The 15,594-nt window shown below is 46.2% G+C and overlaps 1 protein-coding gene across 12 annotated transcripts in view; it reads left to right on the top strand.

Annotated features, from left to right (window-relative positions):
- The window catches only part of Ak5 (adenylate kinase 5), a 210,815-nt gene that overhangs the window by 181,714 nt on the left and 13,507 nt on the right, over positions 1-15,594 (top strand). For all 12 annotated transcript variants that reach the window (XR_015451939.1, XR_015451941.1, XR_015451940.1 and 9 more), the window contains exons 9-10: positions 7,897-7,939; positions 12,029-12,073. Coding sequence is in view for 5 of the 12 variants with exons in the window: in XM_013070955.3 (XP_012926409.1) it covers positions 7,897-7,939; positions 12,029-12,073 (88 nt within the window). In the remaining 7 variants the exon portion in view is untranslated. The remainder of the gene's footprint in view (positions 1-7,896; positions 7,940-12,028; positions 12,074-15,594) is intronic.

Consider the following 15,594-nt stretch of genomic DNA (forward strand, 5'->3'; position numbering starts at 1 on the left):
CCCATATGGTACCTTTGTGCAAATTAGAAATGCACCCCCCTCTCAGCACACACGTCCCTTGGGTGAGTGGATTCAGTTCCCACTCGGGCCCTTGGGCAAGAATATTTGTGCAGTGCATAATTGTGGAACTGTACCTGTCGACCGTGCCCCAAGGCCAGGCCTCCAGCGGGTCACCATAGAGAAAAGGCTGCGTTCTCTCGGTGGCAAGGATCTGGCTCTGCATTTCAGATTTCCTGTCTCTTCAGCCTCATGCTCATGTGGGCTTGTCTGATCTGAGCCCCTTTCCCCTCCCCTCTGACACTTGTTTTCTTTTTCCTGTGCAACATTGTATCTGAGGGGCTTGCAGAAGTAGGAAAGAAGAGGCTGCTTTCCTTGGCCCCTGTGCCTGCTGGAGCTAGGGCAGTGGGATGAATGGTGCCTTTTAATACCCCCAAATTCTCCTTGGCAAAGGCTTTTCAGAAGACAGTCAAATGTCGCTCTTTACCTCCTGTGGCTCTTCGTGCTAAGATTTTAAGACAAAGAGGAGAACGAAAGGCTGCCTTCCAAGTAATCTGTCAGATCGAGGTTGGGTCACTCGGGAAACCACCCTGCTACCTGTCATAGGCTTTGTCTCGGGAAAATTACTGCAAGTCTGAAATAGAAAGGGCAGAAGTCCTTGGACAAAGGGATTTTTAAATATCATTTCAGAATAAGAAGTGCTGTGTATTCTTTTGACTCTTGCTGCATTACTGCCTGGAACCTAGGCACTTAAACAATGTCCATTTATTTCCCTAGAGACGTGAGGGTTGGACGCCAGGGTTGGCTGGGTTTGGCTGAGCTCCGCTCACTCACAAGCCACAGCTGTAGGTGTTGCCCAGCTCCAGTACCAGGGACTTAGCCAGGGGATGCCGTGAACATGTGCTGTTCTATGATTGAAGTATAGGATCAGCTGACTTGAAGTAAGGACTCCTGCGACACCTGTGGGCCTCGGCCCAACACTGAAAGGCCTCAGGAGTGAGGCCTTTTCCTAGGAAACAGGGGATTCTGTGATCGCTTCCAGCATCGACTCCCAAACAAGATTCCTGCCAGCCTGCCCTGTGGATCTCAGGCCTGCCTAACTGGCCCACAAAGGTGAAGCCAGTTTCTAGCAAGGACACAGACACACATGCAGCACAGATGGGGCACAGAATAGCCAATGGTCCTGTCTTCTCATTGATGCTATGGCCAGCAGCTGGCTCAACCAGGGCCTTGTGGGCCTGGCCTGGCCTCCAGCAGGAGGACACAAACCGAGGTCCCTGTGGCATCTCATCCTCAGGTAGCTCAGGCTTGTCCTTAGGGGAGGCCAAGGGACAACAGAAGCACACAGGGCCCTTGAAGCCCAGCCCAGAACCAGCACACCATCAGCACTTCCGCTTTCTCTTCTTAACCAAGCAGCAGGTCACAGGCTCAAGGGTGGGGAGACATAAGTCTGGATGAGAGCTCTGTGGGGTGACAGCACAGGGAGAGTGGACATCTGAGACTGTAACTGCCACTACTGTGCCACAGTTCAATACAGTGCTGCAGAGAAGGACAAACACCAAAGGTTTCCAACTGCCCATCGGTCTTTTCTGCCCTTAAAGCAGATAAAACTGTAAAGTAAGAAATACTCAGGCTTCATCCTCTCCTACACGAAGAACAGTAGAGCTTACCTGATGCTCTTCGCATGAGATAATAAGACAACTGTGAAAGCAACTCTTGTGCCTTGCAGGAGTTTGATAAATGGTGCTTTATTTTGACAGCAAGTCTTGAGCACCTACTGCATGCAAGAAAAAGAAGGCAAAAGGGCCAGGGATTTAGCTCAGTGGTTCTGCCACCTGCCTCGCAAGTGCAAGGTCCTCAGTTCAATCCCTGGTACCAAAAAATAAATAAATAAATAAAAAGAGGGCAAAATACACTGGAGCCATGGGATCCATGAACACATATATAGTATTCTACTTCAGTAATAAATCTAAGCACCACACAAACTACTAGAACCAGGCCTAATGCTCTGCCATTTTATTTCTGTCCTACAAGGAATTGGAAAATAGAAATTTACACGCCAAGTAACTCTCCTCAGCCTCTAGCCTGATGGGACTTAATGGCCAACATTAACCTTAGATGAGAAGAAATCACAGCAGAAACTTAGCCTTTTCCTTAAACCACCAGCCACAGAGCCCTTCTTAACAGCGACCTGCGTTTGAATGATGACAAGATGGAAGTGTTTCTCCTGAAGTTTTCTAGCAGAGAGTGGAGTCCCCATGTATTTGAGAGAGTGAAACAGGAACCTATGGGAAAACAGGGAGATTTTTTTTTAATTTATTAGAAACACCAACATTTCAATTTATACATAAAAGAAGAAAAATGCCATATTTCTTAGTGAGCCCTAAACCCCTGTTTAAAGCAGCTCGTGTGGGGAACCTGCAGTTTAACTTGGCGGGAGAGAGGGTGGCACAGCGTACACTCTGCTGTCCTCCTGGTTACTCAGCAATGTGAGTGGGTGGACCTATAATTGTGTGAACTTTGCCATTGAGAAGGGAAATTGCCGCAGAATGAATTCTTGGTTGTCACCAAATGACATACCACTTCCTACACATTTTTTTCGAACTGCCCATTACTTTAAATGAAAACAGGCTTTAAAGAGAGCAAAAGCCTGGTGTCTGGAGGACCAGGCTCCTTCTCCCTTCCGATACAGTGGAGCCGTTTCTAGTTTTCAATGTTTTCTTGCCACAGAGCCAAGGGCTTTCAAAACCGTCATTCGCAGCTTGCCAGTAAAACGTGGGAATTCCTTCTCCAGTCGCTGGATGAGCAGTGATCCGGATTCTCCCTGCGCACTGGGCCATCCTCTTTCTGGCCAGAGGCCACCTTGCAGGTGCTGACCCGCTCCATGCCCTGCTGGGTCCTCTGGGGAGATACCGGGCCAGCGCGTCAGCTCTGTCTCCTCCCTCCAGGCAGGGCAGACGCAGGCTTGGCCTGGGACCTGCCAGCCTGCTCGTTCCGCTGAAGGCCATGGCCCCTCTCCCAGCCGGCTTCCTCTTCTGGAAAAGGCCAAGTGGCAAACACACCCGCTCTGGTGTTCCCCACGGTCTGATGGGAGTGCTCAGTCAGAAACGCTCCAGTGCTTCCTAAATAACTGCTCCGGGCATCATTTCTAAAATTGTTTACATGTGAGGTGTTTTGCTGTTGCTGTTTTTTAAAGAAAGCATAATGGAAAAAATCCCAATAAGTTCATCTTTGGGATGGGGAAACGCTCAGCACCTCTGTTTAACTGTTGTTCTAGCATATTGAGACTCCGCTCCTTTTCCAAGAACTACAGGACAGTTTTGTTTCCTGTTACTTCTTATAACCAAAGACAAGTTGGCAGGCCAGTTTAAGTAGGAATCTAGGAAAATCCTCATATGCTAACATTTCATGGTTCCTGATTTTCCAGAACTGATGTAATCTGTGCCATGCTATCAGAAGTAAAAGAAAAGATACTGTCTCCAAAACCAGAGAATCTCTGAAATCCTTTCCTTATTTTTATTTTTTGTTTAGATTTATGTATGTATTTATTTTGCATTTTGAAGTTGTCAGTACTTGGTATCAGAAGAAAAAAATAGTCTTTTTTGGCCACATTGTTTTGGGGTGAATTTTAGGGTAAGAAATGAAGCTTTATTGCAACAATTTGTTGTCAGATAAGCCTCTTCCTCATAATGCCATTTGACGCCCTGCTGTGAAATGCACTGGTTACTACAAACCAGTAACTGAGTGAGGGAGCTGCCCCAGGGAGCAGCCGACTACCCTTTCCTTCCACCTCCCGGGACACCTTTCATTTTGTGGCTCCCTAAGTCAGAAGTGTCTACGGGGAAGCTCTGTGCCGGGCACCCCAACAGCAGTGAAAGGTGTCACCAAGGATGCAGGCGTTCATCAGGGAGCCCCCTGGGACAGTGGGAATCCAAGCCTATCTCACCCAGACTCCTCCCAGCTCTGGTCACCGGGGTCCTCATCCACCGCAGTGCAGTGAGGGTCGGTCAAGGTCACTTCTGCATGCAGCCTTGCAGCGAAGTGCCAGCTGCTCGTCCTGCCATGATGCGCTCCTGACAGTGCCTCGGGACATTGGTCCTGTAGCCAGGAGTACAAAGGATGCCGAGATCAAAGCAGGTCAGAGAACACAGTGTCTCACAATTGGTGAGCCCATCTGTCTGCTAAGGGTTCCATTTGGATCTCCCTGATCTAAAATTCAGTCATGCAAGGACCTAGGAGTGAAGTGGCCAGACCTCCACATTGGAGCTGCAGGGACAGGCACTGCAAGGCCAAAGGAAAACATGCAGTGGTCAGTGGCTCTTCCCGCAAATCCGGCTCCACACACACAGTCTCCAGCCTGCTCATCCACAGAGACAGCGGGATGCACATGGGCAGCTGTGGCTCCTGTGCGGTTCTGGCTCAACTTCAGAGTGAGTGAGAGACACCGAACAAGCCTGTGGTCCAAACCTGCATTTCCCCAAAGGCCACTGAGTCCCCTTAAGGCTCTGCATGTGCCCCTTCAGGAGGACCCCAGGTTCCCCCACCCCGTCACCAACTTCTACCCAGTACAGTGACGAGCTGAATCGCCTTAGAGATTTTGCTGGTATTAATCACATCACTGCGGCTGCAACTTGGCTCCATATTTGTGAGTCATAAATGCCATTTACATAGAGTCTGACCTGGGTTTTGTCCCACTCAGTGCCCTGCTGGAAAGTCACCACGCCACCCTGCTGCCTGCAGAGCTATGCTCCCTGATGGAGATTTTGGTCACAGAAGGTGACAGGCTGGAACAGCACCACGGGAAAAGCTTGTGTGTGACCCAGAGGTGTCCCTGGCTCTCGGAGTAGAAGGGGTCAATACAGCATTGGGTTTCCCCAGGACCACTCGCTGAAGATAAAGCCTCAAAGCACCAGGCGTAAAACCCTCCCTCGTGCTTCCTGGATGGGCTGTGCCCTCCCCTGGTCCCAGTGAGCTTCCAAAATGAATGCCTTTCCTGCACAGCACAGAGCACACTGGAAAAGAAGCAAGAGTTAGTGCATCATTGATTGATTGATTGTTTTTTTGTTATTTTGGGGGTTTTTTTGGTACTGGGGATCAAACTCAGGACCTTGCGCTTTTGAGGCAGGCATTGGAACCACTAAGCTAAATCCCCAGCCCTGATTGGGGTTTTTTTTGTTTGTTTTTTGGTTTTTTTGAGACAGGGTCTCACTATGTCTTTCAAGCTGGCCTTGATCTCACTAAGTGGCCCATACTGGCCTCAGACTCTTGGTGATCCTCCTGCCTCAGCCTCCCAAGTACTGGGGTTACTGGAGTGCACCATCATACCTGGCTGAGTACAAGATTTAGGGGCTGGTTGGCATCTTTTGGTTTGCCAAAACCAAAAGTGTTTGCCATTCACTGCTCCTGTGTGTGTGTGTGTGTGTGTGTGTGTCCAGTGTGAGGTTAATTTTATTTACAAAAGACTCACATGGACACCATGAGATGTACTGATTGTCACTGGAAAATAATTTCCTGCAAGGAGACATCTGGCTCACCTGGCTTTCATGTCAGCTCAGACATGGGGCTTCGAGGCCCCAGCAACCTGTTTACTCTCAACAACTTCATGGAAATAAGGTGAGGCTCTGTTCGAAGGATTTGGGCAAACAGAAGACTATAAACGAGAGCTGAGGATGAAAAGGGGGCAGGCTCCAGAGCCAACGAGGCCACACAGGCCTTTTCATAGTGTGTTTCACTGGCTCGTGAGTTCAGCTTGACCTCTCTCCAACTCCCAAGATGTGACGCCACATCAAGAAAGATCAGATGCAGCTTAGCTGTCAGGTGGCCGTTATCTGATGACCTAAAAGTAACATTAAAAAGTGAGGGAGAAGCCGGGCGTGGTAGGTACATGTCTGGAATCCCAGCACTCCAGAGGCTGCGGCAGGATGATCACTGTGAGTTCCAGGCCAGCCTGGGCTCCACAGCAAGACACAGTCTCAAAAATCCAGTTAAAAAAAGAAAAGTAAGGGAGAGGACTCCTTTTGACATTACCTGGATATATTCAACAGCTGTTTGAGGAGGAATAGCAGATTCTGAGTCCATGGTCCTCTTCTCCCAGTCATTACCAAGCCTCTCACTGTGCGGCCGCGTCTGGGCACAGGTATTCACTGCCCTTGGTTGTACCCGACAGGCAGCCAGCTGTCCAGGCAGCGGCGGGGGCCCATGGAGGAGGCCAGGTGCAGGGAGCTCAGGGTACAGCGGGCCCAGTGTCAGCAGCGCCGACTGCCAGGGAGCTCTCCACTTGCACACTGCCCCGCCTAAGCCTCCTGCCACCTGGAATGGCTCTGAGGAGCCTGTGTGCTACAAGGGGTGGAGCAGTGTCTTTCCCAACCCTTACCTGGGGGAGCGTTCTGCCCCCCAGACAGCCTCAGTTTACTGACTTCACCTCAAAGAGAATTAGGGCAAGAGGCTGGGGTTGAGTGCCAGCCACAGACTGTCCCTGCAGAAGAGCACAACCTTTTGAGAGCGTTTTGGAAAAAAGCTATCAAAGTTATAAATACATTTACTCTGTGACCATCTCCCCCCACCCCGTGTACCCTAAAATGACATTTATGCACATTTACTTTCTGGGCTACTTTCCCAAAAATAGTAAAGATTGGAAACAACTCGATGTCCCATCAATAAAAGGCTGGTTTAAGGTGGGGGTGATGGCGTACACGTAATCCCAGCACCCTGGGAGGCTGAGGCAGAAGGACAGCAAGTTCAAGCCCAGCACGGGCAACTTAGGGAGACCCTATCTCAAAACGCATTTGTTAAAGGCTGGGGATGTAGCTCAGTACAAAAGCCCTGGTTCAATCCCCTGGTACTGCTAAATAAATAAATAGTTTTTAAAAACCCCAAAAACTATGGTATCAACCATACAGTGGAATAGTGTACAACTTAGAACATTCTCTCCTGAGAACATTTTACATTCATCTAGAAAGGTCTCCAGAATACATCTGGAAGTGAAAAGGCAAGTGGAACAACAGTGTGTTACAGTGTCACATCATGAACACATATACATGTGTAATAAGAGCATTCTACCTTTGTGTAAGAAATGGGTGTCATGTGGATATACAGAAGCCACCTGTGTCCCTGGCCATATGGAAGTCATCTTTTATGTACCTGGAAAGAAACTTTTTACATGGTTACCTACAAACGGTGAGGGAATGGGGGTAGTAAGATAGATGGACACAGAGGTGGGACTGAAAATGCAAAAAAAATGCCTTTTAACAATATTTTGGTTTTGATAGCAGGGATTGAACTCGGGACCCTGTGCTTGTGAGACAGGCAGCAGAACCACTGAGCTAAATCTCTGCCCCTTTTAATAATATTTTAAACAAATTTTCCCCAAATACTATGGGCTACTCTGTAAGGAAAACGGAGCATCTAGTTAAAAATTCACAAAACAAGGGCCAGGGATTTAGCTCAGTGGTTTCACCACCTGCTGCGCAAACACAAGGACCCGAGTTCGATCCCCGGTACCAAAAAAAATAAAATTTTCACAAAACAGCTGTGACCACACCTAGCCACTCATTTCTGACCCTGAAGGATTTTGTCTTCTTGAAGTCAACTTTTCTATCCATACAGAGTTTATGCACCAAGAAAATTAAGCATTACTGTTATTAATTATTACCGTACTGATTTTTACTATATTGACTATTACTCTTTAATTACAAAAAGCATGGACTCCAAGGACAGAGGCCTCAGGTTTAAATTTCTGGAATTCTGCTTCTTTATCTGTAAAATGTTTTCCCTCGTGGACTTATTCAGAAGTCCCTCCCTCGTAGAGCTGTTTGGAAGTTTAAGTACATTAATGAATGTGGTAAGGACCTTGAACGATACTGTTAGTATCATCATCTCATGCCGTGCCTCCCTCTACAGGGTGATGACCAGCTAGACGTCTTTGGAGAGGACCCTGTGGGAGGTGAGTTCCTCTGCTGGGCAGACCGGGAAGGATTAGGGTGGCCTTGCCCATGACTTCTTCATTAAACAGCAGCTAAGGAATAGTAAAACAGCAACAGTGTGAGTAAGAGTAGGAGTGGAACTCTGTGGATCTCTTCCTTCGGGTCCAGGGAAAGAATTAAAGGACTTTGCCACCAAGAGGCATTTCTTCACCACCCGGGGAATGTGACTCTCAAGATGCTTGCCGAAGCAGTGTTCAGATGCTTAGTGTTCAGACATGTCCAGGAAGGCTTTACTTTCCATTCCCGTTGGGAGATTCACATTATACTAGCAAAGCAAGGCCCCCACAAGTCCTCCAGTAATGAGAGCTGTCCAACTTTAATTACATTCTCCAACTGAACTGGACCACACTACCATTCAGCAGTGTACCACTGGGGACCCGCCCAACACACACCAAGACTACACTGCCTTGTAGTTTTTGTCATATTAAAAGTCTCACAAAAATGAAAATCTACTCCCAGGGCTGGGGATTTAGCTCGGTGGTTCTGCCGCCTGTCTCAAAAGTGCAAGGTCCCAAGTTCCATCCCTGGTACCAAAAAAAAAAAAAAATCTACTCCCAACTAGCTACACCTGTAAATGAAAACAGATAAAAGGATCTGAATTTAGGACTGGTCAGAAAAGATAAGGTTCATAATGGCCCTAGAAAAAAATATTTCTAACATTTCCACTTTGTAAAACAGGTTGTCATCATTACAGTTCGTGGAAATCTGTTTACAGTATTGACTGTGAACACGGAAAGTATGTAATGAAGCTCTTTAAATAATCCCAACTCTAACCCTGCATCGATCCCCCCGGCATGCAGTGGTAGATAAAGTGTCATTTGATAATAATGACAATAGCAGTATATGAAAATCATAGTCACATCAGAGTGATTCACAAAGAAAGGCACACAAATGTGAGCCATAACTTAGCTGTCACTGAGCAAAGTGCAAAGAATCAACTCTGTCTCCATGGGACATGAAATGATGGATTGCTTACTACAGTTTCCTTTTTCCTGGTTATAAACTTAACACACACTGTGGAATTTTTTGAGATGGAAAATAAGAGACATCTAAAACCTTACGACCTATGAATGATCATGGACAACATTCCAGTGCATTTCATTTCAGGGTATTTTCTATATAGCTGGTTTTACAGTTGAGAATACCTGTATATGCAAATGGCTCCAATATTTTGTACATATTATAAGTATGCTCCCATGTCATTAAAAATGCCATAATTTGTGATAATGACATTGTGTGAATGTACCATCACTGACTAAAAACTATTTTTAAAAACTGAAATGGAATATAATCACACCAAAATACATACAAGCACCGAGAGACCATGATCACCATGGCCACTTTCAGCTTGCAAGTAGATTCCAAGTTTTGCAGCCTCATGAGACAGCAGTCTGGTCCCATATTTCAGGGACTCCAGTGGATCTGTGTTTAATGGAAAGCTCCAGACAACATAAGATTTTCCCACTCACCATGAGCTCCTCTGTAGAGACTAGCTTATGACTCACCTCCAGCATAGCATAGGATTGGCACTTCTGCTCAGCTCTTAATGGATTCCTGCAGACATGTATATAGCATTTTGTATGTAAAAGCACCACTTCTAGCACTCTGGGAGGTTGAGGCAGAAGGTTTTAAGTTCAAGCCCAGCCTGGGCAGCTTAGCAACTTAGCATGACCCTGCCTCAAAAATCAACAACAACAACAACAAAAAAAAACTATTTAAAAGGCTGAGGAACATAGCTCAGTGCTGATGCTCTGGGTTCAATCCCCAGTACTACCCTTCCAAAAAAAATTCCACTAAAATATAATTCTATAACTGTCAGAATAGTGATCTTTCAAAATTAATCATCTACATAAATACAAAGTATAAGCTACAGTCCTGTTGATTTAAATATAAAAATTGCAATTTTACCAGCAAGATGAGAATTAAAAACCTACAACTTCTCTAAATAATCACAACCATCATTTCAGTCAGCTCTCACCCAGAGGAATAGGGAAAGCAACTGCTACCAGGGTCAGGCCCAGCCAGGGCCCAGAGCCCCACCCGGACTGGAACTCAGGGAGCCACTCCAGGAGGCTCAGCCCAGGTCTAGAATGCAGTGCAAGGGCTGGGGCACCTCCAACACACACCAAACACCCCCGGACTTCAGTGTCTAAGCGACAATTCCATGCTTTTCATCCTACATCATAGTAGTCATGTCTCCTCAGTTGTCTTGCAGTTTGAAAAGCATCTCCCTTAGCACAGGGATTCACAAGGACAATAAATTATTCAGAATCACCCCATTACTCTCTTGGCCCTAGTCCCTGTCTGACTGAGTGGAGCAGCCAGCCCTGGCACCTTCGCTTGGACAGCATGGTGCTCTAAAATCCTGGCGTTGAGGTCTAATGCTCACCAACCACATCCCTGATCCACCAGCACCCACAGATTTCATGCTGGAGTTTTGCCTGGCTTCGCCCACACACATCAGGGAGACCCTTCTGGAAGCCTTGGAGTTCTTTATGGAATTAGCCTGCCTCACCTCCACCCAAACCTTGCAGTTGCAAACACTAGACCAAACCTCCCTGAATTAGCCAGTCCATGGACGGAATCAGAGCTGCGGAGATGGCTGGCTTTCACCATCCTGTTTTCTTCAGGTGCCCTTGAAGTGGGAGCTGCCGCGTGGCTCATACAGATCCCCTCTCCCAGTGTCACAGCTGCCTGAACTAGCTCCCACTGTGGTCTTTAGCCACCCAAAAGCCCTGTCCCCTGGTCTCAGCCAGCCCTGGCCCAGGTGAGGAAACAGCAATGCTAACTGTCGTGCTGTCATGGCTGGCTGGACCTCTGGCCATGTGAAAGGTCTACGTAAAACCTCCGACCTTAAAGCAAGAGAGATCACCAGTCTCAGCTCCTCTCTGAAGCAGACTTAGTTTTGTCCTCAGGTCCCTTGCTCTAAATTTTACTTTTTTAAAGTTTGAGGAGGTCCTGCTTCCAGATTTGAGCACCAACCACTGGTGTTTTCCGAACCCAGAGAGCCTGGGCTCACGAAGCTGTGCCTCATCCAAGTCTGGGTTGAAGTCGTCCCTCCAGGTGATCTTACCTTTGCCAGGGTCCCTCAGGATGGTGCTTTGTTTAGGGAGGGATCTGAAACCCATCACCCTTCCTGTTGAGTGACCAGTGAGTGATCGCAAAGGGGCCCGTTTCCGTATGTGCCCCACTCACTTCAGGAACCCCGGAATCACAGGTATTGGAACCAAAAGGTGCTTGCGGTCACTGAGTTCAACGTAGTCGTTTTAGAGATGGAGAAACTTTCAGAGAGCCAGCCAGTTGGTAGCCAGACCAGAAATGTAGCTGTCATTCACCCGCTCCTCAGGCTCCCAGTACAACACGACAACCATAAATCCTCTAGGACTCCGCAGTGCCAGAGAGATTCATGCTTGGCCTAAAATTCCTACTGTGATGCATTCCTTTCCCTTACACCAGGGGCTCCCAAACCCCAGGCCTCACCTGTCACTGTTGAGATTCTTTTTTTTATACACTGGTATTGCATATCATTTACTTAATATTTCTCTGAAAGTTAACTCACTCTTGTTGCTCAACTACATTGGTTTTAAAAGGAAATTTTATATCATGGCTTTAAATGGGAAAAAGCATAATTCGCTGTAAATAGGAACTATTTTTCAAAACTCTGTCTTCTAGACATTCTACTTATGCATTAACTGTTCTTTATTAAAAGGAAGATTAGCAAATGTGCAATAGCACCAAACTACGATACTTAGGAACATTTTGAAAGAAGTTTTAAAATTAGCCTGCTTTGTGATTCATACTGTTTAATGACATCACTTTTACCACATAAGATTGATAGCACATGTTAAAATGAAAATATATTACCTATGTCTGGGAATAAGGCTAAAATAGTCATCAGTGCCTACTGACTGTAGCCTTTTACCCCATTTGCTCAAGTTCGAGCTTCTTACTGAAAAAAACTATAAGATTAGGGTTTTCATAACATGAGTAAAATCAGGACTTCGATGCCGTATTTTTTACCAATAACTTAAATTATTCTTATCTTAAAGGTCTCGTGGAAGATTTGAGGAAATGTAAAATTATTTTCATTATGGGTGAGTAACAGCCTTCAAATTCTCTAATACAGTTGCTGTTAATAGCAACTTAGTAGTGGGAAAAGGTTCATTTCTCCCCGTTTGGAAGTTGTCTTTATTTTTTGGTCATAATAATACCCTCAAGGTTTCCACATTTTCTCCTGCACTTACTCAGTTTTATACTTTAGGTCTTGTATCTTTCTCTTTTTTTTGGTACTGGGGATCGAACTCAGGATCTTGAGCTTGTGAGGCAGGCAAGGTGCCACTGAGCTACATCCTTGGCTTGGTCCTGTATCTTTTCAGCAGGACCCATGTGGCCCACTCATTTCCAGGAACCCCAGAGTCACAGGTATTTGAACCAAAAGGTGTTAGCAGTTACTGAGTTCAAGGTCTGTGAACTCAAACCGCTTAGAGTGTGGCTGTACAATAGTAAAGCTCATTACAAGGTTAGGAAGCTGCCGTGTGTTAAACTCTGACACACACCTTGCCTGTGTGAACACCAGCCCTCTCATTTCTAAGCAGAATGTGTCCGTGACCACACATTCAATAGATCTGCGTAGCTGCGCTCTGTGTCCACACCACTAACAATAAAAGCTCCCTAAGGGCGCCAGGCCCTGGATCCCATCCCCAGAACACTGGGGGTGGAAGAGGGAGTCCCATTTGTTCTGTGCCGTGGTATATGAAACCCACTGATAAATTAATTGTGGGATTAAACATATGTGGGATTAACCTGAGCACCTGCTGGGTCGGGTGTGCCTTGTTTTTGTTAGTGTGTTTTTGCAGTGCACAATGGCTGGTTCCTCGCAGCTTAATTCTTTTTCCATCCCTTTCCCCTCCTCTCCCTCTCCCTCCCTCCATCTCTTGGTCCCCTTCCGTTTGCAAAAGATCCATCTCTTGGTTTTCTATTACTTATCTTTTATTTTGTTCTTTAATTTATTTATGCTTTGGGTTTCTCATATAAGAGAAACCATGAGATATTTAAGCTTGTGTGTCTGATTTATTTCATTTAACATTAGGTGCATCCATTTTCCTACAAATGACTCAAATGTATCCTTCTTTATGGCAGAGTAGTACTCCATTGTGTATAAGTGCCACATTGTCTTTATCCACTTACCTGTTGGTGGAATATAGGCTGCTTCCAAGATTTAGCTATTCCGTTTGCGCTGCTATACCATGGGTGTGCATGTATCACTGTAATCTGCTATCTTTACAGGTTACTTCATTTAATCCTACTTGTATTACAAGTCTGTAACACAGATGAGAAAACTGAGACTCGGGTAGGTTAAGGAAATTATCCAAGCTCACGTAGCTGATAAGTGTGAAAGCAAACTTCCGGTTTTCCCCCATGAAAATGAGCGGAAGTTGTGCAGCCGTGTCCAGTGCCTGGGAACCGGGTGCAGCTGGGCGGCAGAGCACTGGGCTGGGGCGCAGCATGGCGCTGAGGGAGAATGCAGATGCCGTGAGAAGGCAGCGCTTCCCCTGCCAGTCATTCAGGTATTACAAAACTGCGCCTGTTTATGTGGGAAATAGCCAAGGGACCTGCACCTGTGGGGTGAGTGGGCCAAGAACGGCGCCCGTGCTGGAGAGAAGTGGATCAGCTCGGAGTCTCGTTCCGCACCGCGCATGGGAAACCTCTGTGTGACCCCACTCTCCATCAGAAGAGGAAACAGGCCCAGAGACGAGGTCCGGTCAGGCTCATCCACTCACCTGGGGCTGGGAGGCGAGCAGGGCCCAAGGCTGCGGCCCTCGGCCCAGGCTCTCGTGTGCTGTGGCTGCGACCGACCCGCGTGGCCAAGCACGCAGAGCTGCGGACGGGCTGGGGACTCTGAGATCGCGAGCCGCACAAGTGCAGAGGGCTGAGCAGAAGGTGGGGAGGGTCCCGAGGACGGGAGGGTTGAGCCGAGATGGGGTGGATCCAGTGGGAAGGCCAGAGGGAAGAGAGGCTTCCTCCGAAACCTCGCCAGCTGCGGCCTCCACTTGACCTCGACCTTAGGAATTGGATGGACGCCTCCCACGCTGATTTTGCGTCCTTTTTCCAAAAAGTAAAACATGTGCTATGTGTCTTCTGAAGAGGAACCCGTATCATCATTTTTAAAGTCAGCAGTGCTTGTAGATTACTAAAAATTCCCTTTCCAGCCCATCAACTGGTGACTAGATGTGGGTTTTTTAAAATAAAATGAAGTACTACTCAGCCATCAAGAATGAGAAACTAGAGACATTTATAGCTAAATGTCTAAATATAAAGACATTTATAGCACACTGAGGCCATTTATTTATTAAGTGAAGTAAATAGGACACACGTGTAAATACCGAATAGTTTCTCTGGTATGAGAAACAAAGTGTAAATGAGGATCAAAATGTATAATAGATAATGTGAAATAGGAAGAAAAGGTCCAAAGGGGAAGGGGAAGTGGGAGGGGTAGGGGAAAGGAAAGAAAGGAAAGGAATAAATCTGAGAAAAGGAAAAAACGGAAACAAAGTCTTTGTAAATAGGGAGGGCAGGGGAATGGGGGGAAAATAAAAACTAGGATACATCATGTAAAGGTACAAGTTCCCAATGATGAATGTCAGCATACTGTATTCCTAAACTTAATGAATAAAAAACTCCCTTTCCCACATAAATTTTAATAATGTTTTCTTAGCATGCAGACTGAGCACTATGTATTTATTGTATGTGCTGTTTGGCTTTTATATAAGACATCAAATGAGAAGAAGGATAAATCCTTTAAACTTGTACAAATTCAAAGTCGGACCCCTGTGGTACTGGAGAGAAGTCTGCCTTTTTAGTAATCTGGTGAAGCCGAAAGCTTTAACAATGGCGCGGTCCACTGTGTGGTGGCTGTTCCTGCCTCCAGCAGTGATGCTAGTTGAGAGGTGAATTAGGAAATGCATCTTCAAATGTCCAGTCTGGCTGTCTGGGCAGAACCAAGGACCTCGGATGGCCTGTCCCAGAGTTCTGCGGCCTCTAGAAAGTCAAAGCAACAGCAAATCTCTGGTCTTAGACAGAGCTTGAGACTCACACTCAAAACTGTCGCTGTGGGAACAGGTTTTTCTTGTATCAGCCAAACTGTCCTGAATTTTAGCTCATGGGTCAGTCACTACTCTGGTTATATTTAAAGGGAAAAAAAGATCTCAGTGTACTGTTTAGGCAGAAGGTACAAGGGGATGTCTCCTTCTACTTTACCCTAAACACCAGTGTGTCGTCAGGTGGTAGAATGATATTTTGGGGCTATATTATCACAGGTCAGTTTGAAGCAAGCTTATGAAAGCACAGAGGATGTCATAAATTGTGGATTTTAATCAGTAAGGATGAAGGTTGCAGTGGAACAGTGGTTTTGTCTGAATGACTGAATTTTTTTTCAGTTTTTGAAGTTCTGCCTTTGCATCTAGAAGAATCACAGCTGGAGTAGTTATTAGCCAGAGTCTTTCTTATTATCTTTTATTTTGCTTTTTATTTATAATTTGGGTTTCTGATATAAGAGAAACCATGAGATATGTGAGCTGTGTTTCTGATTTATTTCATTTAACATTATAGTCTCAAA

This window comes from Heterocephalus glaber, unplaced genomic scaffold (assembly GCF_053883595.1).
Source record: "Heterocephalus glaber isolate CG9 unplaced genomic scaffold, H.glaber_assembly_v1.0 deba00001442, whole genome shotgun sequence".
NCBI lineage: Eukaryota > Metazoa > Chordata > Mammalia > Rodentia > Bathyergidae > Heterocephalus > Heterocephalus glaber.